The 27,558-nt window shown below is 37.5% G+C and overlaps 1 protein-coding gene across 1 annotated transcript in view; it reads right to left on the reverse strand.

Annotated features, from left to right (window-relative positions):
• Nucleotides 1–1,409: 1,409 nt before the first annotated feature.
• The window catches only part of LOC121378537 (SPARC-like), a 40,525-nt gene continuing 14,376 nt past the window's right edge, over nucleotides 1,410–27,558 (reverse strand). The window contains exons 2-9 of the mRNA XM_041506754.1: nucleotides 24,890–24,958; nucleotides 20,732–20,801; nucleotides 14,275–14,390; nucleotides 12,904–13,048; nucleotides 11,661–11,743; nucleotides 8,499–8,617; nucleotides 5,769–5,917; nucleotides 1,410–2,585 (exon numbers count right to left, since the gene is read on the reverse strand). Coding sequence (XP_041362688.1) covers nucleotides 2,530–2,585; nucleotides 5,769–5,917; nucleotides 8,499–8,617; nucleotides 11,661–11,743; nucleotides 12,904–13,048; nucleotides 14,275–14,390; nucleotides 20,732–20,801; nucleotides 24,890–24,952 — 801 coding nt within the window. The 5' untranslated portion in view covers nucleotides 24,953–24,958 and the 3' untranslated portion in view covers nucleotides 1,410–2,529. The remainder of the gene's footprint in view (nucleotides 2,586–5,768; nucleotides 5,918–8,498; nucleotides 8,618–11,660; nucleotides 11,744–12,903; nucleotides 13,049–14,274; nucleotides 14,391–20,731; nucleotides 20,802–24,889; nucleotides 24,959–27,558) is intronic.

A 27,558-nucleotide genomic window follows, 5' to 3' on the forward strand; every position in this document is an offset into this window, starting at 1 on the left:
TTCCAGTACGTCGAGAAGAGTCGCACCTTCTACTTGACGTCTGAGTGAAATGGGGTGTATCGGCAAGGACTGCTGAAATCAGACATGGATAATCCAATCGTCCATCGGATTATCAGGCTGATACTTCCAGAAGATTACCCAGCCTTACTTCGGGGAGAGTGCTACATTGACCTGCCTCACTTCTTCCCGAGGTTTCGAACCAATCACCCCAACATCTCGCCATGAGTTCCGCCAAACCTCTCCTAGGGCAGGAACCTCCTTTTTAGGGCTTAGTTGGACTTTAAATCTTTTGGCCGTGTTTCAAAATTTTATCTTCATTTTTTTGTAAACAGTCCGACACACTTTACTTTGGCAGCCCGTCTAAATTGCTCAAATCACCCTAACAACTTTTTGGCCGAGCAGTCTTCTTTCTCCTATTTATTTTTGGACTGTCCTTCTAAAATGCTCCAAATTATATAAATATTCGGCCGAGCTGTCAATTCTTTTTATTTTTGGCTTGTAACTTTTTATTTAATTAATTTTTTTAATTCTATTAACTTTTTTTTACTAATTGCTATTTTTAAAATTCTGCCCGTTTTCAACTCTATTCCCCCCCACCCCCCCCATCCCGAGTCAGGCCACCGATCTTATCTGAGGTCGGACTCTGGGTGGGCGTGTTCGAAACCCTAGTGGTATATGGGCACGTTCAACTACTTATCTATCTATCTATCTAGTTAATGACATCAGATATCAGCTTTATCCAGTGAATATAAGAATGGGAAATTTCTCATTTGGTCTAAAAGAGGATACTAGTAAAGCCAATATCCGATGTCATTAACTAGTTATTATCTTTATCCTGCAGACCATATAAATTAAGGGGAAAAGCTATTATTTCTGTTATTTCAGTTACATTGTACGATGACCTAGAGGTCAAATGAGTGATTTTGTAATGTAGCTATGCATGCGTGACGTCAAAAGTCAATTCCTGCTACTATACGGATATCACTTTGCTTTATCTGACATCATATTCTGTCAATAGAAACTGGTTGCAGGATAAATTGCAATATCAGGCTTGGTATAGATTTGACTAAACTAAACTATCCATAAAAAAGCTGTGGTAAATACACTTGGATTGGTATATACATACATGTACAGTTATTTCAAAAATATTTTTTAATGGATGCTATATAAATAATGATATGGAAGTATGACTGAAGTACAGCTAATCAACTAAAACCTGAATGTCTGTTATTTGTGATATTACTGCATGGTGTTTGGATTTTGGATATTAAAGAGTCTTAATAAATCAAACACCAACAAGAGTAATGTGAAAAAATCACCCATGTGCTTTAACATCATTAAACTTTTTCTTTCTTTCTTTCTTCTCTTCTCCTTTCATACCCCAAATTAAAATCCACAATAAAACAACGTAACTATTTGAAATTTTATTCAGTCTAAAGACACTGAAGCAACATATAGTAATATAGCTGCAGTGAATAATAAAAACAAAACATGTTTGAGAACATGACTACATGAACACAACTCCAGTTGAGAGAACTTAAAGGCATACTGTCATGGATTTAAGGACCTTATTTCTCTAAATATGGATAATAAATAAAAATTACATTAATTGTTGGAACCAAATCTAGCTATTGCATCACCTTAACTGAACCATGATGGAGTGAAATCCATGTCATCCCTTTCGGCAAGTTTTGTTTTTGAATTATGGACCATTGCCATAATTCAATTATTTTTACAAAATGCCATTAAAAAATGGAGTATGGTGATTATGAAGATAGTTCAATAAAGTAAATTTAGGAACAAATCAAATTATATTTGTTCAGGTAATACTTTGTTAGACCATTAAATAGGTCAGTGGTCTGTGACAATATGCCTTTAAAAGCAGTAAATGCAACTCTGTTTAAATTACAATTATAAGATAGGATGCTAACAAAAATAATAAAATTTTATATAATAAAAAATAATAAAACAAACCAGGCATTAAGAGTTTTATAAATCTAATACACATATATTTGCAAAGTTGTAATAGTATTGTGAAATTTCATGCAATGTTGGAGGATCATTCTCTCTCCACTTGCAACCCCCCCCCCCCCCCCCCCCAATTCAGCTAAATATATATAATTTTATATTCCTATTAACAACTGCAATGAAATTAAAGAAGATTCCCAATAGAAGTGCCTTTAAATTTGTTTAATTTCACAATTTGTATGTCCACTGTCGGGTTTTCAAAATGTAGACAATTTCACAAAACATGTTTTCTGTCTAAAGTTTACCATGACTGTCATGGATTGGACTACTTGCATATAAAATAAGCGAGAAGATTATATTAGAAGACAAGAACATACTGTAAATACAGTGAACACTGTATTGTATTCATTCTTAAAATACACATTCAAAAGTCATGTCCATAGCAAAAGATGTTTATCACAATATGGACCACCAATATTTTAATACAAACATGTTCCTATAATTGTAAAATAACACAAAATTTAACTGTTAAAATCTTGTTTTACATGTTTCAAACTGTTATTAATTTTGCCTTTTGGCTTTTGCTCTGATTTCCTGGCACTTGTTTCTCACTTTATCTGAAAGACAAAAATAACATACTAATTGAAAATAACATACTAATTGAAAATAACATACTAATTAAAAATAACATACTAATTGAAAATAAAGCCTTTTATACAGGTACAATTTTGTTACAGTTTAATACTTTGGCCAGAAGGGAACTATTTCCACAAAAGAATGTTCCTGGTTATTGCGCAAGGGGACATGGGGTTGTGAGGTGAGGCGCATTAATCCCACTGGTACCATTCTGAAGAAAAGCCAAGCTACACGAGGTACGTTGTTATTTATCAAACCATTCTTAATTTTGACCCATCACCTTCCCTCACTTTACCACCTTTAATCTATGGCAGTTTATATGATGTAAGTTTGTGATGTACATGTACAGTGATGGTCATTTATGCACTGTTTTTAAACATGTTAATCTATGTATGACTGTATAACTATGTGTATGCAATATTGTTTTAACCATGTTATATTATGTCTGAAAGTAATAATATGTATATGCAATTTAGTTGTGGGTAGGCGTTTGTTCTGAACCCCACCTAAGCCCATTGTTTACTCATCACAAAGATTGGAGTAGAAACATATGTTTTGTATACACTGTGTTACATATTTACATGAAATGTAAATAACTGTTGTTTTTAATAAACGGCCTTTTCATTTACAATTTGCCTGTCTCCTGTTTTGTTTATCATTGGTCTTACAAGTTTGCTCTCTTTAGGATCCTCAGGGCTTCTAGAATTTTTTTATAAAATCCACTAGCCATTGGATCAGTGATTTTAAATATTTACTAGCCACGATTAAAAATTCACTAGCCCTACTTTACTTTATTAATACAATTTTACTAAATAATAGTAATAATCAGATATGTCACATAAAGAGGGAGATAGAACTTAAAAACACTAACATTGGTGGGTTGGGATGGGGGCAGGATATTCATATGTACAAAATAGACAATTGCAACATTTGATCAAAAAATTTCACTAGCCATCGGGCGTGGCAATAGTAGTTATTTACTAGCCCAACATTGAATATCACTAGCCATGGGAGTGGGGCTACCATAATCTAAGAAGCCCTGATAATTGGAATTTTTCTTCAAAATAAAGTTAACCAAAATGATATATTACAAGGGATGTCCATATGTTTGACCTGTATTCAGGTTCAAAGACTAAATGTTTTATTAACTACCGGTAAACATATTTAATCCAGATTAATCATGTCCACTGGTCAAATTGTTTTACAGTTAGTTATATTTAAAAACTGGATGCAAAACGTTTTTAATGTACTATACATTTTATAAAACTTATTAAATTATGTGAGCTTAATATGGCGGGGTGGGGTGTTGGTTTCTTCAATATTTTGGTTATTAAAATAGCGTTTCATATCCAACAAAAAAAAATAAAAAGTGATATAAATTATTCAAAAATGTTGAGTAAAAAATAACTCCCATATTAGATTCATCTGGTTTAATAACAATAATAATTTAAAAAATCACGTGAGTATTCCTAACTGAAGAAAACTGGAAATGGTAATTAAAGTAACATATTACGGTTGCATGGTTACAGTGTTCTTTAAATCAACCCTGTTTCACATATCCTAAGACTCCTGATAAAACTCGTTATTACTCTTTTGTTCTTTAAATCAACCCTGTTTCACATATCCTAAGACTCCTGATAAAACTCGTTATTACTCTTTTGTTCTTTAAATCAACCCTGTTTCACATATCCTAAGACTCCTGATAAAACTCGTTATTACTCTTTTGTTCTTTAAATCAACCGTTTCACATATCCTAAGACTCCTGATAAAACTCGTTATTACTCTTTTGTTCTTTAAATCAACCGTTTCACATATGCTAAGACTCCTGATAAAACTCGTTATTACTCTTTTGTTCTTTAAATCAACCCTGTTTCACATATACTAAGACTCCTGATAAAACTCGTTATTACTCTTTTGTTCTTTGAGGCCAGAGCGTAGCCCAGTGGTGAAGTGCTTGCCTAATGCGCAGTCAGTCTGGGATCGATCCCCGTCAGTGGGCCCACTGGGCTATTTCCAGCCAGTTCACCACTACTGGTATGTCAAAGGCCTCGGTATGTGCTATCCAGTCTGTGGGATGGTGCATATAAAAGATCCCTTGCTACTAATGGAAAAATGTAGTGGGTTTTTGCTATTAAGACTATATGTCGAAACTACCAAATGTTTGACATCCAATAGCCAATGATTAATAAACAAACAAACTTTATTATCCTGTCATCAAGTACCTATGAAACAACCCTGTTTGACATGTTGTGGATCCTGATAAAACGCCTTCTGATAAAATGCCTACAAACTGTATTATCCTGTCATCAAGTACCTATGAAACAACCCTGTTTGACATGTTGTGGATCCTGATAAAACGCCTTCTGATAAAATGCCTACAAACTGTATTATCCTGTCATCAAGTACCTATGAAACAACCCTGTTTGACATGTTGTGGATCCTGATAAAACACCTTCTGATAAAATGCCTACAAACTGTATTATCCTGTCATCAAGTACCTATGAAACAATCCTGTTTCACATCTTGTGGATCCTGATAAAATGCCTTCTGATAAAATGCCTACAAACTGTATTACCCTGTCATCAAGTACCTATGAAACAATCCTGTTTCACATCTTGTGGATCCTGATAAAAGGCCTTCTGATAAAATGCCTACAAACTGTATTATCCTGTCATCAAGTACCTATGAAACAATCCTGTTTCACATCTTGTGGATCCTGATAAAACGCCTTCTGATAAAATGCCTTATTACTCTGAATTGTTCTTTTGGGGGGGGAAGGAAGGAAATGTTTTATTTAATGATGCACTCAACACATTTTATTTATGGTTATATGGCATCAGACAGGTTAAGGACCACACAGATATTGAGAGAGGAAACCTGCTGTCGCCACTTCATGGACTACTCTTTTCGATTAGCAGCAAGGGATCATTTATATGCACCATCCCACAGACAAGATAGTACATACTACAGCCTTTGTTACACCAGTTGTGGAGCACTGGCTGGAATGAGAAATATCCTAATGGGTCCACTGACGGGGATCGATCCTAGATCGACCACACATCAAGTGAACGCTTTACCACTGGGTTACGTCTTGCCCCTTTTTGTTTTAGAGATACAGGTATGATGAAGTTCAAAAGCCATAAGATCTGTTGTTGAACACAAACCTTTGTCCAGCCCCAGACAGTTGCCCCATTCTTGAAGAGTGATCTTGCGGTTGTTGTTCTTGTCACAGGTTTCTAGGAACGGAAGCAGACAATGCTCCAAGGGCTTCAGTGACTGAACAATGTACTGCAGCTCCCTCCTCGACACTTCCCTGAAACACAGACAAACATTTAGCTGTAACTCAAGTTTTCAATTAAAAACAAAGTCTGTAGGCCAGAAGTAACTACTGAACACTCTCCAAAGTAGTCAGACTAAGCCCACAGCTAAAGCTGATGAGAAATGAAAGGTGTGTGGCAGGGATAGCCACAAGAGACCAACACTTGTCGCAGTTGGAGTAACAAGAACTGGGATGTGGAGGTCGACAACGAAAGTTGAAAGATAGGAGAAGCTGTCAGATCAGGAAGAAATGAGAGGGAATTCAAAGGAGAGAAAGGAAAGGGGTAAGTGGGCTAAAATAATTGTTTTAAAAATGTCTTGTTTGTAATATATTTCTTTAACACTAGGTTATTTTCTTTTTTCTTTTAGTATAATGAAGATTATAATTATTAGAACATATTTCTTCTGTCACCCTGCTTACTGCAATAATAAGAAACATAAACATTTAAATGCAGATGAGATTTGAATTTTTTTATCCATGAAGTGCTGGACGAATATGAAGATGATTATTCACAAAGAAACACATTCTAAATGAATGGATGAGAAAATATGGACTATTTCAGTCAAGGAACAAAGTTTTAGCAGAAAATATGATTCAAGAGTACCATGTAAGAAGACCAGTGGTAGGTTATCTCTTATTGAGCAAACATGTTGGGTTTTTTAGTATGGGATATCACCTGTGATGAATTTGACTCTGCTGATCAGATAAATGGGATCATGTCTATGTTCCTTCAGCTCTATGTTCCCTCAACCCTAACCCTAACACAGAGGGAACATAGAGCTGAGGAACCCTAACCCTAACACAGAGGGAACATAGAGCTGAGGAACCCTAACCCTAACACAGAGGGAACATAGAGCTGAGGAACCCTAACCCTAACACAGAGGGAACATAGAGCTGAGGAACCCTAACCCTAACACAGAGGGAACATAGAGCTGAGGAACCCTAACCCTAACCATGAGGAAACATAGAGCTGAGGAACCCTAACCCTAACCATGAGGAAACATAGAGCTGAGGAACCTTAACCCTAACCCTGAGGGAACATAGAGATGATGAACTCTAACCCTAACCCTGAGGGAACATAGAGCTGAGGAACCCTAACCCTAACCCTGAGGGAACATAGAGCTGAGGAACCCTAACCCTGATGGAACATAGAACTGAGGAACCCTAACCCTAACACAGAGGGAACATAGAGCTGAGGAACCCTAACCCTAACACAGAGGGAACATAGAGCTGAGGAACCCTAACCCTAACCCTGAGGGAACATAGAGCTGAGGAACCCTAACCCTGATGGAACATAGAACTGAGGAACCCTAACCCTAACACAGAGGGAACATAGAGCTGAGGAACCCTAACCCTAACACAGAGGGAACATAGAGCTGAGGAACCGTAACCCTAACATAGAGGGATCATAGAGCTGAGGAACCGTAACCCTAACACAGAGGGATCATAGAGCTGAGGAACCCTAACCCTAACACAGAGGGAACATAGAGCTGAGGAACCCTAACCCGGAGGGAACATAGAGCTATGGAACCCTAACCCTAACTCTGATGGAACATAGAGCTGAGGAACCCTAACCCTGAGGGAACATAGAGCTAAGGAACCCTAACCCTAACCCTGATGGAACATAGAGCTGAGGAACCCTAACCCTAACCTTGAGGGAACATAGAGCTGAGGAACCCTAACCCTTATGGAACATAGAGCTGAGGAACCCTAACCCTAACCCTGAGGGAACATAGAGCTGAGGAACCCTAACCATGAGGGAACATAGAGCCGAGGAACCCTAACCCTAACCCTGAGGGAACATAGAGCTGAGGAACCCTAACCGTAACCCTGAGGGAACATAGAGCTGAGGAACCCTAACTAACCCTAACCCTGAGGGAACATAGAGCTGAGGAACCCTAACTAACCCTAACCCTGAGGGAACATAGAGCTGAGGAACCCTAACTAACCCTAACCCTGAGGGAACATAGAGCTGAGGAACCCTAACCCTAACCCTGAGGGAACATAGAGCTGAGGAACCCTAACCATGAGGGAACATAGAGCTGAGGAACCCTAACCCTAACCCTGAGGGAACATAGAGCTGAGGAACCCTAACCGTAACCCTGAGGGAACATAGAGCTGAGGAACCCTAACTAACCCTAACCCTGAGGGAACATAGAGCTGAGGAACCCTAACCCTAACCCTGAGGGAACATAGAGCTGAGGAACCCTAACCATGAGGGAACATAGAGCTGAGGAACCCTAACCCTAACCCTGAGGGAACATAGAGCTGAGGAACCCTAACCGTAACCCTGAGGGAACATAGAGCTGAGGAACCCTAACTAACCCTAACCCTGAGGGAACATAGAGCTGAGGAACCCTAACTAACCCTAACCCTGAGGGAACATAGAGCTGAGGAACCCTAACTAACCCTAACCCTGAGGGAACATAGAGCTGAGGAACCCTAACTAACCCTAACCCTGAGGGAACATAGAGCTAAACCAGCTGAACTAGATCAAATTAGTTAAAGAGCCTTAATAATACTAAATAATCAATGTTCAGTAGTATGTCATACATGAGAAGAAACATGCACTTACTTATCCTGCGGTGACACATCAAGGTCACAGAACTTCCATATTATGGCATCTGTGTGGTTAGCATCGTCCTTGGCAGAGTCCAACAGCTTGATGTAACTGCCAAGTTCATCACGAGCAGCCTGCAACACAAACACTTCTTTAAAACCATCAGTAACTGCATGTTTAATACAGGTAATTATGTATGAATTTGGTCATTCCCTGATATAAGAGATCTGCTTCTTGACAAATGTTGATGACACTGAGGGCTGAATTTACAAATCCTGTTTTAGATTTGCATGTGTGTAACTATATTTACAATGCTTAAACACATGTGTTTACAGAGAACAGGCTTCATAAATTCAGCCCTCAGTGTGAATAACATTTGTCAAGAAGCATGACTCGCAGTGCAACTTTGGTCTATCTTACTGACATCTTTAATCAAACTACCAGTGAGGAAATTAGTATACATATACCTACCAGAGATAACATAATGAACTAAAGGTAAAAAGAAAGAAATATTTTATTTAACGACACACTCAACACATTTTATTTACAATTATATGGCGTCAGACATATGGTTAAGGACCACACAGATATTGAGAGAGGAAACCAGCTGTCACCACTTCATGGGCTACTCTTTCCGATTAACAGCAAGGGATCTTTTATTTGTACCATCCCACAGACAGGGTAGTACAAACCATGGCCTTTGATATACTAGTCGTGGTGCACTGGCTGGAACGAGAAATAGCCCAATGGGCCCACCGACGGGGATCGATCCCACACTGACTGCGCATCAAGCGAATGCAGTACCACCAATCTAATTAAAATTAGCTCCACTATTACATGTGGATCTAAAGACAGCCAGTTGGAGCTCATGTCCACCAATCAAAACCTTACTTGCAGAATCCTGTGATTTAAAACTAACAACACTGCGTAGTCCCCAATGTCCAGGTAACATTTCGTCTGTAAATAATAATTTAAATATTGACCAATCACACTTCGCCTTTTATAACTTTATTTGGGAGCATACAAATTCTAAAAATATCGGGCGAGTTTATTTTAGTGGCCGCAGTACAGTGAACCATACCAATACGTACGTATTTATAAAAAAAAAACCTAACTAAATCAGTCTTCAGTTTTACATTACAAATTATTTATTTTATAAAATAAAACATGTTTTAAGGCATTCGTAATTCACACAAAACATGTCATATACCCTCAGGATAATTTGGAATGTTTTCAGTTTATTTTTAAATCACTGGCAGGATTCTGCAAGTAAGGTTTTGATTGGTGGACATGAGCTCCAACTGGCTGTCTTTAGATCCACATGTAATAGCGGAGCTAATTTTAATTAGATTGCTGTACCACTGGGCTACGTCCGGCCCTGAACTAAAGGAGAGGAACCTATCATAATAACACATTTGTTCCACAGGGTATATCTCAATTTAAAAACATGTTACCAGCACTGGCAATGGTTTATATATATTCATGTATATGTGTGTGCATCCCCACACACACTTTTGGCACCTTCCTATGCCTGACTAGTATGTTGAATTTTCATTAATCTTGTTTTGAAACTGAACAGACCATTACAAAAGGCAATTACTAATACTGTGTTAAATTACCAATACTACTAAATTACTAATACTGTGTTAAAATACTAATACTGTATTAAATTACTAATACTGTGTCAAAACCCGCACTTACCAGGGTCATAGCTGGGATTTTTTGTTTGGGGAGGCAACTGAGTAGTTAATAGTCTAAAACTCCTTAAACGGTTAAGAAGAGAATTTTCTTTAAGTTTCTATAATTTTTTCCAGAATTTTTTTCTGGCTATCTAGCTATGGCCCTGCTCACATAACTTAATAATGACCAACTTAGGTTGACAAAGCTCCAATTAAAAAATTCTGTAATGACACCACTAGAGAACATTCACACAGAAAAACGTCAATGGGTCTGCCGAGGAGGTTTGATCCTATGACCAAACCACCTCAGGTGAGCATGCTACAGACAGTGCTAAATTCTGCTGCAGGCTTAAATAAAAAAAAATAAAAAAAGAAAGAAATGTTTTATTTAACGACACTCTTAAACACATTTTATTTACGGTTATATGGCATCAGACATATGGTTAAGGACCACACAGATTTTGAGAGGAAACCCGCTGTCACCACTATATGGGCTACTCTTTTCGATTAGCAGCAAGGGATCTTCTATTTGTGCTTCCCACAGGCAGGATAGCACAAACCATGGCCTTTGTTGAACCAGTTATGGATCACTGGTTGGTGCAAGTGGTTTACACCTACCCATTGAGCCTTGCAGAGCACTCACTCAGGGTTTGGAGTCTGTATCTGGATTAAAAATCCCATGCCTCAACTGGGATCCGAACCTAGTACCTACCAGCCTGTAGACCGATGACCTAACCACGACGCCACCGAGGCCAGTACAGGCTTAAAGCATGGCATACAGAGCTAATGTTTAAACATAATTTACTACTCACAACGACAAAAAAAAAAAAAGTGCACTGGCTGGAACGAGAAATAGCCCAATGGGATTTTGTTTAACGACACCACTAGAGCACTTTGATTTATTAATCATAGGCTATTGGATATCAAACATTTGGTAATTTTGACATATAGTCTTAGAGAGGAAACCCGCTACATTTTTCAATTAATAGCAAGGGATCTTTTATATGCACCATCCCACAAACAATAGCACATACCACAGCCTTTGATATACCAGTCGTGGTGCACTGGCTGGAACGATAAATAGCCCAATGGGCCCACCAACAGGGATCGATCCCAAACCGACCGTGCATTAAGTGAGCGCTTTACCACTGGGCTACGTCCTTCATGGGCTACTCTTTTCGATTAGCAGTAAGGGATCTTTTATATGCACCATCCCACAGACAGGATACCACATAGCACGGCCTTTGATATACCTGTCATGGTGCACTGGCTGGAACGATAAATAGCCCAATGGGCCCACCAACAGGGATCGATCCCAAACCGACCGTGCCTTAAGCGAGCGCTTTACCACTGGGCTAGGTCCTACCCCTACTCACAATGAATGAAATAACTGTACTAATTAAAGTATTGCTACACTATGAACATTGAACAACGTTTTTGAAATTTCATATTTATATTGCTTGATAAAGTTTTAAATTCTAACAATCTGAGTACTAACCAGCTGTTTCATAACAATAAAAAGCCATTCCTTCATGCGGCCAGGAAATTCTGTGAATTCATGATCTGGACACTCAGTCAGCTCTGTAAAAACCAATCAGATTAGAAAAACTCAAAGACTGTTGACATTAAAAGAAAAGAAGGAAATGCCCACTGAATTAGATTCTATGGCTGTAAGTATTAAAATAAAATAAACCCATACATCTATTGAGGTGGTATAATGAAGAAAGAAAGAAAGAAATGTTTATTTAACGACACACTCAACACATTTTATTTACGGTTATATGGCGTCAGACATATGGTTAAGGACCACACAGATTTTGAGAGGAAACCCGCTGTCACCACTACATGGGCTACTCTTTCCAATTAGCAGCAAGGGATCTTTTATTTGTGCTTCCCACAGGCAGGATAGCACAAACCATGGCCTTTGTTGAACCAGTTATGGATCACTGGTCAGTGCGAATGGTTTACACCTACCCATTGAGCCTTGCGGAGCACTCACTCAGGGTTTGGAGTCGGTATCTGGATTAAAAATCCCATGCCTCGATTGGGATCCAAACCCAGTACCTACCAGCCTGTAGACTGATGGCCTAACCACGACGCCACCGAGGCCGGTGTACAATGAAGAAGCAAAATAACAAAAACAGTTGGATGGGTGTTAACACCTATTTCTATGACTGATTTCTCACCCATATTTATTACAAAAGAAACATGGATACTAGTTATTTTTTTTTATTTTTATTTAAATTATACATTTTGAATCCCATTAAAAGTATTTGTGTCTGTTAAATTTATTAATGTTTTCTGAACATTTCAGGCCCATTTTGGACTATACTTACCACATTAATTTTATGAAAAACATTATATTAAAATATTCATGTTCAAAGATTATAAAACTATAACAATATTACATAATAATAATAATCTTTGGAATTGCATTGGAATTTACAACTAATTCCTCAAATATAATATTATTAGTTTCACTAGGCAAAAGAGCGGAATTAAGAATATATGATCATCCCATGCCAGGCCTAAATGCAGGGAGGGGGTGGGTGTGATGGGTTTGTATGCATCCCCTCAAATTAAAAAAATTTTAAAAACAAATTTAGATAAATAAATGTTGGGGATTTTTGTGGGGGTTTTTGGGCATTGTTGGTCCCATCACGAGGAATTTACATCACCCCCTCATTAAAAATCCTGCGTATGCACCTGCATGCCCATAATAATTATAAAGAACAAGAGACCTTTGCATTCTCCATAGTAATCCAGTTGGATCTTGCCACCATTGCGCTGTTTGCCCGAGCATTCTGGGAGATTTCTTCTACACCGGCAGTGATCACGGTCCAAGTGACATTCACTTTCATAGGTGAAATTCTTCTTACTGCAAACCTGAATACAAAACATGGTTTATAGGTGATTCTTTTGTTGCATATGCCATAACATGCTATTTTCCCATTCATTTGTATTATAATAACTACAGATTAAATTAATAGTCACATAATTTGCATATTTATTGAAATTGTCATGTGCTGTTACTAGATGTAAACAGTGGCTTCCTCAAGAACTGCAGCCCTAAAAGAATTACATGTGGAAAACATGCACTCGATAACTGTGACGTCATACACGTCCCACATACCATACACACGTACAGATTTCACAATAATTGGTTTTTGCTAGTAAATAAAATTATTTGGTTGTAATTTTTATGTGGTTGCATCTTGTTCAAAGTACAGTGTTTACATGTCACAACAAAAAATTACTGAATAATTTACCTTATACAACACTGATTTAAAAAAAAAAAAAAAGTGTTGTCTGTGCTTTAGTGCATTTAATACTGACCCAAGAATATCTTATGTTCTGGCAGTGGTTGTTGGGTCACTAACTTTTTATACCAAATGTAGTACATGTGGTGTGCTGGGATAGCATTAAAAAGTGAGCAAAAGTGAGTTTGATATGTTTTTAAACGATAAGTTGTGAGATAAATAGTATATAATGGTCACAAATGTATTATTCTATTTCTTACATATCCTCAAAAAACGGGATTTAAGCAAATTTTAGTATCTTTTTCGACTAAAAGTTATTTACATCCATTGCACTTGTAGCTGACTTAAGAGTCACAGACACATGAATGTCAGGTTAACTATACATCACAGTCTAATCGATTTCCATTGTATAATTTTTCATTGGATGTATGGCATTGGTGACCTGGTCATCACCTAGGAGCAGCCAGTTGTATGTCTTGAAATTGTTAACACACGCACATGTGTGTGTTAACAACCACGTGTAACCACAAATAACGCATGGTGTTCTCACCATCGAGTGTGTACGAATAGTTTTTTTCTAAATTAATATTTTCACAGGCACATTTTTAATACCTTCAAATGATTATGATTTAGGAATCTTCATCTTTATCATTGCTCATTAAAACGATCAAAACTGACCTCATAACTTTCTCACAATTGGATCATAAGTGAATGGATTGAGAATATAAAGTGTTAAATGCTATGTATAGTAAGATTAAACATGTTATCATATTTTATTAATTGCTGAATTTCAAAAAAGATACTTACAACAATGTGTAGTGGATATGTTAATCACATTTATAGAAGGCTCACCCAGTAGCGTTTGTCAAATTCGTCCAGGCAGTCCTGAACACAAATGCAGACAGGATTGCGGTTTTCATCAACCATACACTCCTCGCCACGGTAACACTTCTTCCTTCTGCATGGATCTGTAAGGTATTACACCAGAACATGTGTCAGTACATGTCAGTCATATAAAGAATACGATAAAAGTTTTTGCCGGATATAATTTTTATGGAACAAAAGTTAGGTGAGATGCCATGGAAATTCATGAGTTTAGTAAAAATGTTATCTAGCAAAAACGAATGTGGTGTATTTGATTTATTACTCGCCATCAAATAATGTAAAATCTGACAATAACCAATAACTTCTAACATTACCACTGAGACATCCGAATGCACACAGCTAAGACTAGGGAAGATGGCTGAAATGACTGAAATGACATCATTTAGCAACTAATATGCACAGCCAGGTATGTACGAAATATGTAGTATGTACAATACACCCAGATGTTCACCAGGTGGATAATAAATGGAGGATTTGTCAAAGTGATTTTTAATATGGACAATATCAACCGAGTCTACGTTAATCGGTATTTGTTGAGGCTCTGCAGTACTAAAATCACCTCCATTGGTAATATGACATCATCACAATTAGCACAAATTAGTTTGATGTCACACACTTTAATTGAATCTTATGAAAACGTTATGCTCAGGTATACAGGTCTTGTTGGCTTGTAAACAAATGACCCATTGACAGCAACTAAAGACCTTGCAAATTTGCATATACCAGTACCTTTAAATTTGCATATCATTATTAGCCGAGTTAATATTGGTACACTAAATTATCACATGGGTTTATGGCATGGATATTATGGGTAAGTTATAGGATAAATGTGCTTACTACACACCAGTTTCTAATTTGGAAAGCTCATGCTATTCAAGCCACTAACCTTAGTTTCAGAGATACACATTTTAAAATTTCATATAAGTTGCATTTTGAGCTATTAGAAATAAGACAAGCTGACCAGAAACATATCAAATTTGCCAAAACAGATTTTTTAAAAGTTGTAATTTCTGAATTAGCTAATGGTAAAACAACTGATAGTTGAAGCTATTTAACACTAGAGTCTCAAGTGCAGATTTAGGGTGGAGTGTACAAGCAGCTTAGCCAGGGATACAGATTCAGGGTGGGGTGTACAAGCAGCTTAGCCAGGGTTGCAGATTCAGGGTGGGGTGTACAAGCAGCTTAGCCAGGGATGCAGATTGATTCAAGCAGCTTAGGGGTGAGGGTGGGGTGTACAAGCAGCTTAGCCAGGGGTGCAGATTCAGGGTTGGGTGTACAAGCAGCTTAGCCAGGGATGCAGATTGAGGGTGGGGTGTGTAGCAGCTTAGCCAGGGGTGCAGATTCAGGGCGGGCAGCTTAGCCAGGCATGCAGATTTAGGGTGGGGTGTACAAGCAGCTTAGCCAGGGATGCAGATGTACAAGCAGCTTAGCCAGGGGTGCAGATTCAGGGTGGGGTGTACAAGCAGCTTAGCCAGGGATGCAGATTCAGGGTGGGGTGTACAAGCAGCTTAGCCAGGGATGCAGATTGAGGGTGGGGTGTACAAGCAGCTTAGCCAGGGATGCAGATTCAAGGTGGGGTGTACAAGCAGCTTAGCCAGGGGTGCAGATTCAGGGTGGGGTGTACAAGCAGCTTAGCCAGGGGTGCAGATTCAGGGTGGGGTATACAAGCAGCTTACCCAGGGATGCAGATTCAGGGTGGGGTGTACAAGCAGCTTAGCAGGGAAGCATGTTTGGGGTGGGGTGTACAAGCAGCTTAGCCATGGATGCAGACTTGGGGTGGGGTATACAGCCACAGGTGCCGTTCTTCATAATATCAGTTGTCCTTGGTTAACCGGTAAGATCTATTCCCCATCCTAGTCATGACTAGTACATGTGCATGTGTATCAAAGTTTACATTATGAGCTGTCCTCTCTGTGAGAAATTCTTATAAAAAAGTCCTTGCTGTTTGGTAGGAGTAGCCTAGTATATGGTGGCAGCAGGTTTCATTCAGATTAAAAGTCTTGTTAGGCTGAGTCCAGACATTAACTGCCGATTTCTAATAGCAATATTCTTATTTCATTTTCAAGTTCTTCTTATTCATTTTATTTTTTTAACACTAAACTAGAAGGTAGGCTATCTGAGGTTTTTAAATATTAAGTTTTGGTGTTATTAATTATTGATTATTGCCCAGTTTGTACAAGTATTTTGCACCAGTAAAAATATTTTCCAACTGTCCATATTATTATATGAAATACAAACCCACAAGATAAAAGTTAACCTATCTTTAGATAGAGGATTGAATACTTAATGCCTGCCATTGGATAATATGTGACACGAGCTGCCATAATAAAGTGTTGTGTTATCTGGCCAGTAAATTCATGTAACTGATCATAGTGCCAGATTCTAAAAACTTGAATTATGCAGAATGCTACTAAATTTAGTATATGTGACATGGGCGGATCCAGGAAATATTTTTAGGGGGGGGGGGGACCAAAAAAGAAGGGCACATTGACTCGTCAAAAGGGCACCTTACTACAAGTTTTGATATTTACAATTAATATGAATTCCTACAGTTCTACGTCATAATATACTAGCAATAATGAAGTAAATTGGCGTCACTCGCGTTAGAACCTCAATGGGGCCCCATTGAGACTCAATAACACAGACACATATCTGCAAGCTTGCGCATGTACACGAAAATCTTGATTTCATTTATCTACAATATAATTATTGTTTACTTAAAAAAAAAAAAATTCTACAAACAAAAAGGGCACTTGGACATTTTGAGGGCACTTGAACAATTTTTTGGGGGGGACGCGTCCCCCTGGTCCCCCCCCCCCTTGGATCCGCCCATGATATGTATATCTGAAACAAGCAACATACCTGAGTTGCATTTTAAGGAAAAGATTTTGTAGTATTTATATCTATGGTGTATGGTATAAGTTTATTCAAATGATGCACCCAGTAACTTTAGCCACAAGTTATGACTCATTCATGGGATTTGATTGGGTGATAAGGTTATCACCTTCTCCTTTGTGATTCTTGGAATATGCCCTATTGCACTCTTTAAATTGTCGGTGGTAATTAACTTCATAAAGGATAAACTAGACTGGCAAAGCCATGTCTGAATACCAGACAAAACAAACTTTAGCTACTACAGGTAATATGATCTCATACCTTCAGCTAGGATACTTAAAAATGTTAATAAAAAAATACTTTTTTATGTGATGTAATTTAGTACTGTAGGTAAAGGATATCAAAGGGTAGTGTGTTGGAGGTGAGAAAAATAATATAAGTTGTAGAAGCATCACGGGGGCCCCTGGGGTACATAAAAAGCCATATACCCCGAGAGATGCTTCTACAACGAATTTATCTTGCCGACATGTTAAAACATATAGCCAAATAAACAAAATAACGCCAGATAATAATTGTTAACAATTTATTAACGGAGCCGTACCACGCGGACGCGAACGAAACCACTTGCCAGTGACGAAAAATAGTTCCATCGATAAACGAGTTTTTAACTTCAAATGTTTGTAATACGAAATTGTCTGAAACAGATATTAATAAATAAAAAAAATAAAAACTTTTTTTTATCAGAAATGTATGTAGTAAAAAAAATAAAATATTTAAAAAAACAACAAAAACCCCACAACTGTTGCTAATCGCGCATTAATACAATAATACCACGACCGTAATTAGGTGGCCCAGTTCAACACTGCAGCTTTTGAAAGTATTGAAATAGTGTATTTTATAGTAAAAATAAAATTAATTATGTATACTTGATTGATTATCAATGTTATTTATAATCTAATTATTGCTTTAGCATTAACTGGGGTGGCTGGAAACTGTTGGAAATTACAGACGGGGTATAAGAGAATTTGGCTCCGCCCACAGGGGTATAAGGGATTTGTCCAACGGCAAACAACCAATGAGATTAAAGAATTTTACATGAAGGCGAGATAATGTGGATTGTCTCTTTTTAAAGGTTGAATAATAAAAAATATACTGGACACGTAACCACTTTACAGAATGTAGGACGGAGAACTATACACTAATACTCATTGGAGATAAGTTAAAAGGTTTGCTTTGTTTAACAACACCACTAGAACATATTGATTTATTAATCATCGGCTAAACGTGATAATTTTGACATATAGACTTAGAGGAAACCTGCTATATTTTTCAATTAGTAGAAAAGGATCTTTTATATCAACCTTCCCACAGACAGATTAGATCAAACTTTGGCCTTTGAAAGAAAGAAATGTTTTATTTAACGACACACTCAACACATTTTATTAACAGTTATATGGTGTCAGACATATGGTTAAGGACCACACAGATTTTGAGAGGAAACCCGCTGTTGCCACTACATGGGCTACTCTTTCCGATTAGCAGCAAGGGATCTTTTATTTGCACTTCCCACAGGCAGGATAGCACAAACCATGGCCTTTGCTGAACCAATTATGGATCACTGGTCAGTGCAAGTGGTTTATACCTACCCATTGAGCCTTGCGGAGCACTCACTCAGGGTTTGGAGTCGGTATCTGGATTAAAAATCCCATGCCTCGACTGGGATCCGAACCCAGTACCTACCAGCCTGTAGACCGATGGCCTAACCACTACACCACCGAGACCGGTCTTGGCCTTTGAAATACCAGTTATGGTGTATTGGCTGGAATGGGCCGATCGACGGAGATCGATCCTAGACCAACTGCGCATCAAGCGAGCACTATACCACTGGGCTACGTCCCGCGCCTACTTTGTGATGAATTATCTTATAACAAGTGGTTGCCAAATGTATAATAATGAGTAAAAGTGAGTTAGATGCATTTGGAAACCATGAATTGTAAATAAATCATTCCCAATGGGCATGTGTGTATTATTCAACTTGTTATAAACCCAGAAAAAGTATTTTCTTAATATGGTTTAATGGACAAATACTAAACAAAAAGAAGGTTGACAGTGTGTAAGTTAATAACATTACAGACACAAGTGATGTACTAAAATGATGTCATGTGTTTATTATTATTCCGGATACTTGGGTCATGACTTAAGAACAGCCAATCACAAGACTAAGAAGTGATCTTGAACACAATGGAGATGAAATGTATTTACATTAGGTCATCTCTTACACGGATGTGTAATAAATGTACAGAATGTAATGGTGGTCAAGTGCTATATTCTTGCACAAAATCAATGAGTGCTAAAATAAATAGGAAGTGAAAACAATATATGTGAATACCTTGTTTTATCATATAATATCTTACATTTTCAGTGCAATCAAAGTATGTGATATTTTTCAGATCACATACTTTAAGAATTTGCTAACTTTGCACATTAGATGTAAATTAATCGAGGTCACAGCACTAGGTTTATTGACATTTAAGCAAACGTACTTGGGTGACACTCCATAATTGACGTATGCATTTATAGTCATCAAATAAAAACATTTCAATGGTAATTTTACACTGAAAGCTGTCCAATGTTCAGAAAACAAAAAACGTTAAGTCCTAATTTATTTTGATGTAAGGACATCCAAAATGACGTCGTTTGAGTTTGACGTAATTTCCATTCAAAAATACACTGCACCACATATTCTTACGTCATTTGAATATCTAGTAATGGCGGACTGGAATTAATGTTGCATGTACAGTTTACAAAAACATGTTGTATTAAGCTTGAGTTTATATGATAAAGAGATTATTACCCTCATGTGTTTCGGCATCGTTAATATCATATATTAGGAATAAAAATAATGTATTATGCTTACCAGAGGCTTGCATAATACAATTTTTATTCCTAATATATGATATTAATGATACCGAAATACATGAGGGTAATAATCTCTTTATCATATAAATGATAATATTAATGATACCAAAAAACACTCTATTTATTTACGTATGTAATAAAACTTCACTACTGAACACTCTTATCTCTGAATTGGTCAGACTAAGCCCACAGCTATTTGATGGGAAATGGGCAGGTGTGTGACAGATAGTCACAAGAGACAAGCACCTGTTATGGTTGGAGAGACAAGGACTGGGATATGGAGGTGCACAGTACAAGAATTGGTCAGACTAAGCCCACAGCTATTTGATGGGAAATGGGCAGGTGTGTGACAGATAGCCACAGGAGACAAGCACCTGTCATGGTTGGAGAGACAAGGACTGGGATGTGGAGGTGCATAGTACAAGAATTGGTCAGACTAAGCCCACAGCTATTTGATGGTAAATGGGCAGGTGTGTGACAGATAGCCACAGGAGACAAGCACCTGTCATGGTTGGAGAGACAAGGACTGGGATGTGGAGGTGGACAGTGAAAGAAGTTGACAGCTAGGAGGAGCTGCCAGATTGGGAAGAAATGAGATGGAATTCAACGAACAGAAAGGAGAAGTGTCAGTGGGATAATAAAGAATAAAGCACTAAAAGTACACTGTCACCTGTTACAACAGGTCTTTGTTCTATCTCGGGATAATCCTCTTCCTCAGTTCCATCCTCCTCCATCTCAGTCTGGAAATCATCAGTTAAAACATTCAACTTGACACACACAAAACAAAATCAAAATTATCAAGTCAATTAGAAATCAGTTTAACAAAGAACATACTGTAATTAGTATACTGAAATAAAAAGAAACTTGAAGACTAAATTTGCTCTGGCATTGAATTAAGAGGTTGATGAACAACAATCTTAGGTTACAGTTTTTCTTTGAGTATAAAGTTTATTTGTCTTGTTTAACGACACCACTAGAGCACACTGATTTATTAATTGGCTATTGGATGTCAAACATTTGGTAATTTTTACATATAGTCTTAGAGAGGAAACCCACTACATTTGTAGCAAGCGATTTTTTATATACATCATCCCATAGACAGGATAGCACATACCACGGCCTTTGACATACCATTTGTGGTGTGAGAAATAGTCCAATGGGTCCACTGACTGACTGCTTATCAAGCAAGCACTTTAACACTGGGCTACATCTCACCCCTCTTTAGGTATAAATAACATGACACCGAAACAATATAGATTTCCATCACTGTTGTTATTCAGAAGTCTTGACATTCTCTAATCACTGCCGTATGCAAATTTCTATGCGTTTTTCTAAAAGCTATGAATAATCTGCATACACCCATATGAATGTGACAATGATGGATGCATGACCTTCCACACACGCATTTCATGTTTGGTATAAACGTACCATGAATGTGCACCATCTTGGATGAATCAGCACTAGGTGTGCGCAAATTCATGCCAGCATCCATGCAACACTTTATCTACCAACTGGAATGCTTTAAAATGCAGTATGTTTTTGTATGGTATGCTATAACAGGGCCGTAACTAGCATGGGGGAAAATTTTTCGGAAACCATTATAGAAACTTTAAAAAAAGGAGTTTTAGACTATTAACTACTCAGTTGACCCCCCCCCCCCCCCCCCCCCCCCCCAAAAAAATAAAAAATTCCTAGCTACGGCCCTGTCATGTTTCTCTTTTGTTTCAGTATATTTAATTTCTTCATATTTTATGCAGATAACAACTATTTAACTATCTACTGTTATTTACTAACATGAAAGGGAATGTTCTTTTAATAACACCAGCACATTTTAAACTGTGGTTATTAGCTATCTTTTGGCCATCATCCACTTGGAGTTTATGCAACAGATTCCCTATGGCATCATTGATTAATGGCCATACATCATTTGATGAAAGGCAGGATTCCAATTTGGAATTCCAAAATAAACACATGTTGTACATTGTAAGGGCCTTGCAATAGCTCAAAATATCCTATGTTGCCCAAGAAATGCTATTGCATGTACACAATCGCTTCATTTTCAAGTGATGATCATTATGTGAAGGATTGCTATAACGTATGGTAATTTTAATTAATATGATGAGACAATAGAGTGAAATAAAAACCTGTTGCTAACAGTTAGCAGTAATGGGTCATATATACTCGCGGAAAAAAGTTCCTGTGCACCAAATGATTGCATATAGAATATAATTTACTTGAAATCTGGTTATAAAAATTTCAGTAACTGAACGTGTAATCACTCCCATCGATATTCCAGCGATGTCCTGTCAATTGCACAAACTATTCATACTTTGTGATCACACGTTGCATTACTAGCATTCTTGGTCACGTGCTCCTGTTTGACGTCATTTTTCTTATCATTGGACTTTAAAACTATTGTATGGATTCTCATCACTCAGAAAAATATTTTTGTTGGTATCTGATCGTCGTCAGTGTGATGCCACGCCTCCCAGAATATGGACTCCTTCGAACGATGGGTATGATTGAGGTTAGAACGGCACAAACGCTGTTGCTAGTAATTTCGGTATTCATTGGTGTTCATCAGAACACTATGCAATATCTGTGGAGATGTTCTTGACAGTTTAGGGGTACTAGGTATCTTCCATGTTTAGGGAGTTGACACGTGACGCCACGTCAGCAAATCGTCAGTATTAAGCAGGTGCACATATGGAATCATTTGGAAATAATATGTTTAACATCCTAATGCATCTCTAAGTTAAGGCCAATCAGTGGAAGAACTGAACGCAACCGATTAGGTGATAACAAAGTACGACCATGACCGTACATCAGTACGTTGTTCTGTTACATCATCGCTGACGGCGCACCAAACATTGTGTAAACAGTACTTCAGGTTCAGAAGGCAGGAGAGGATCACCGTACTTTTAACAGATAAATAGTACTGTAAATCACAATATTTTTTAATTTTAAAAATATACATCCTACTAAAATTTTAATGATGCACAGGAACTTTTTTCCGTGAGTATATATGGGGGTTTTCTTTTCACAAGATGACACATACCAGGGCTTTTTAAATACCAGTCATGAAGAATTGGACAAGACAAACCCAAATAAATCTCCACAACAGTGATTTGATCCTACAACCATTCACACTTCAAGTGATCAATGTACTGTATGCAGTCATATCCCATTGACATTAACATGCAAATATATGTTTTTGTAAGAAGAAACTGCATGGTGTTAAAGGTTATTGGCTAACAATGTATACACATGTATGTACTAAGGTACAATTTCACTGCTTATGATTTACACAGCAAAGGCCATGGTATGTGCCTCCTTGTATTTTACAAAATATATACGTGTACTCGTATGGAAGATTTGTGGCTGTTAATAATAGAAATCAGCCAACCAGTTGAGGTTTGTGACCAGGATAACATGCTACAATCTTAGCTGGTTAGACATAATGTTTTTAACATGCTCCTATACCACTAAGGTTTCGAGCATGACCACCCCGGGTTCGGCCTCTGGAGGCCAGTGACCCAACCCGGGGCACTAGCTGGTTAGAAGTAAAACAAGAATCAAACACACTTAGATTATTATTAGTAGTAGTGCTGAGCACTGATAATATTTGTATGCTTACTGGCTAGAAGGAATGACATGAATCACTGAAGCTGTATTTATTTACATGTAGGTTGTACACAGATACCAGGAGGTAAATATGGATTAGATAAACATGAGAATGAATTTGACAATAACAAAATAACACACATGTATGCATTAGAACAATATACTTGGCAATATATGTTAATTTGTCTTCTACAAGAAAACAAACACACAAGTGTGTGTATCTGTGTGTATCTGTGTCTGTGTGTGTGTCTATGTGTGTGTGTGTGTCTATATGTGTGTGTGTCAGTATGTGTGTGTGTGTGTGCACACGCACACGCACACACACACACACACACACTGACACACACACATATATAGACACACACAGACACATACACACACACACAGATACACACACTTGTAAATACAGCATACAGTGGAAAGATGAATGGATGGATTGACAAATGAAGAGACAGTTGGTTAGATGGATGGATGGATGGATGGATGAATGAAAGAATGGATGGATGGTGGATATATACTTGGTAATATCTGGGGGGTTTCTACACACAGACACACACTTGTAAATACAGTGCAACCTAGATGGATGGATGATGGACAGATAAATGGATGGATCATTCATTCTTTCATTCATTCATTCATTCATTCATGGATGAATGGATGGATGGGGGATGAGATTTAGCTCAGTCGGTTGAGTGCTCGCTTGAGGTGCTTCTGTCGCAGGATCAAACCACCTCGGTGGATCCATTCAACTGATTGGGTTTTTTCTTGTTCCAACCAGTGCACCACATCTGGTCAAAGGCTGTGGTATGTGCTTTCCTGTCAGTGGGAAAGTGAATATAAAAGATCCCTTGCTGCATTAAGATAAATGCAGCAGCTTTTCTCTGCTGACTATGTGTCAGAATTACCAAATGTTTGACATCCAATAGCCGTTGATTAATTAATCAATATGCTCTAGTGGTGTCATTAAACAAAACAAATTTGTTTTGGTTACATGGATGGACAGATGCTTGATGGATGGTTGGTTGAACAGCACCACAGACATATAGATAGACAGATGGATGGATGGACAGTTGGTTGGTTGGACTAATAGATGAATGGACAGACAGACAGACTTGACAGATGGATGGATGGACAGTTGGTTGGTTGGACTAAAGGATGGATGGACAGACAGGCAGATTTGACAGATGGATGGATGACTACTTACAGTTCTTGCCTCTGAGACGAGGATGAGACTGGCCAGAACCAGACATAGCCACCACTGCTTCATGACAGACTGAAAATAATCACAAATAAACAGAGGATATAATATCAGTGTCTATAACAGATATTGTGCAACACTGTTTTTACAACATGAGTGCCTAAATTATTTCGCTTGGCAAATGTGATAATTTAGGCATGAGTGTGATAAAATTCATCTGTCATGGACACAAATGTAATAGTCTGTATATTACCATAGAATTATTCTGCTAAATTAGTAAATATACAGTGCAGTCAATGTCTACAAACTAACAACCTTTCTGTGTCTCCAGAGTAATTGGCATTCATTGCAGAAAACCTAATCACAACCCATTCAAAAGTGACATCATATTAATAACAACCTCTTTATAATAATAGCTGATGTGTATTTTTGTGCTGGGGTGTCGTTAAACATTCATTCATTCATTCAGTCTTTTTATAAACTTTATACTTAACTTCAGTTATCCATTACTTGATATTCAAATATGTATGGATATGTGGCACTGTGATTTAAAAAAACATGGAAATGACATCATTTTGGATAGCCTCAGTGAAGACTGTGGAATGTGTCAGCCAATCAGAAAGAGGTGTACTTTTATTACAGCCAATCACTGAACAACAAACCTAAGAGGACATATGATTATGTTATGACAAAGACGATAATTGTATGATAAATATAAATCTGTTATGCTGTTCCTCATAGGTAATAATGTCAAATATCACTAGCTCTAAAACAAAACCAGTTGCTGGTACTTCCACTGAAAATGATTCTACTAAACCCAACAAACATAATAAAATAGTGTTGGCATCTACCACCCTTATCCCATACCATTTTCGGAATAGCTATAATCTGTTGAGGTACTAGTATTAATGCCAGTTATGTTGGATAATTAAAAAATACACATTCAAAACAATAGACCAATATGGTTGCTAATAACCAAACAACGACACTATTTAACCTGGTTCTAATATATACATACACATTTAGACAGAAGTCACTATTATGGTAAGAGAATACACTGACAGAAGTCACTATAAAGGTAAGAGAATACACTGACAGACGTCACTATAAAGGTAAAAGAATACACTGACAGCAGTCTCTATAAAGGTAAGAGAATACACTGATAGCAGTCTCTATAATGGTAAGGGAATACACTGAAAGAAGTCACTATAAAGGTAAGAGAATACACTGACAGCAGTCACTATAAAGGTAAGAGAATACAATGACAGCAGTCACTATAATGGAAAGAGAATACACTGACAGATGTCACTATAAAGGTAAAAGAATACACTGACAGCAGTCTCTATAAAGGTAAGAGAATACACTGACAGCAGTCACTATAAAGGTAAAAGAATACACTGACAGCAGTCACTATAATGGTAAGAGAATACACTGATGGCAGTCACTATAAAGGTAAGAGAATACAATGACAGCAGTCACTATAATGGTAAGAGAATACACTGAAAGAAGTCACTATAAAGGTAAGAGAATACAATGACAGAAGTCACTACAATGGTAAGAGAATACACTGACAGAAGTCACTGTAATGGTAAGAGAATACACTGATGGCAGTCACTATAATGGTAAGAGAATACACTGACAGAAGTCACTGTAATGGTAAGAGAATACACTGATGGCAGTCACTATAATGGTAAGAGAATACACTGACAGAAGTCACTGTAATGGTAAGAGAATACACTGATGGCAGTCACTATAAAGGTAAGAGAATACACTGACAGAAGTCACTACAATGGTAAGAGAATACACTGATGGCAGTCACTATAATGGTAAGAGAATACACTGACAGAAGTCACTGTAATGGTAACAGAATACACTGACAGAAGTCACTGTAATGGTAAGAGAATACACTGATGGCAGTCACTATAATGGTAAGAGAATACACTGACAGAAGTCACTATAATGGTAAGAGAATACACTGACAGAAGTCACTGTAATGGTAAGAGAATACACTGATGGCAGTCACTATAATGGTAAGAGAATACACTGACATAAGTCGCTATAATGGTAAGAGAATACACTGACAGAAGTCACTATAATGGTAAGAGAATACACTGGTACAACAGTCACTATAATGGTAAGAAAATACACTGACATAAGTCGCTATAAAGGTAAGAGAATACACTGACAGAAGTCACTGTAATGGTAAGAGAATACACTGGTACAACAGTCACTATAATGGTAAGAAAATACACTGACATAAATCGCTATAAAGGTAAGAGAATACACTGACAGATGTCACTATAATAGTAAGAGAATACATTGACAGAAGTCACTGTAATGGTAAGAGAATACACTGACAGAAGTCACTGTAATGGTAAGAGAATACACTGACAGAAGTCACTATTATGGTAAGAGAATACACTGACAGAAGTCACTATAATGGTAAGAGAATACATTGACATAAGTCACTGTAATGGTGAGAGAATACACTGACAGAAGTCTCTATAAAGGTAAGAGAATACACTGACAGCAGTCACTGTAATGGTAAGAGAATACACTGACAGAAGTCACTGTAATGGTAAGAGAATACACTGACAACAGTCACTGTAATGGTAAGAGAATACACTGACAGCAGTCACTATAATGGTAAGAGAATACACTGACAACAGTCACTG

This window comes from Gigantopelta aegis, chromosome 8, assembly GCF_016097555.1.
Source record: "Gigantopelta aegis isolate Gae_Host chromosome 8, Gae_host_genome, whole genome shotgun sequence".
NCBI lineage: Eukaryota > Metazoa > Mollusca > Gastropoda > Neomphalida > Peltospiridae > Gigantopelta > Gigantopelta aegis.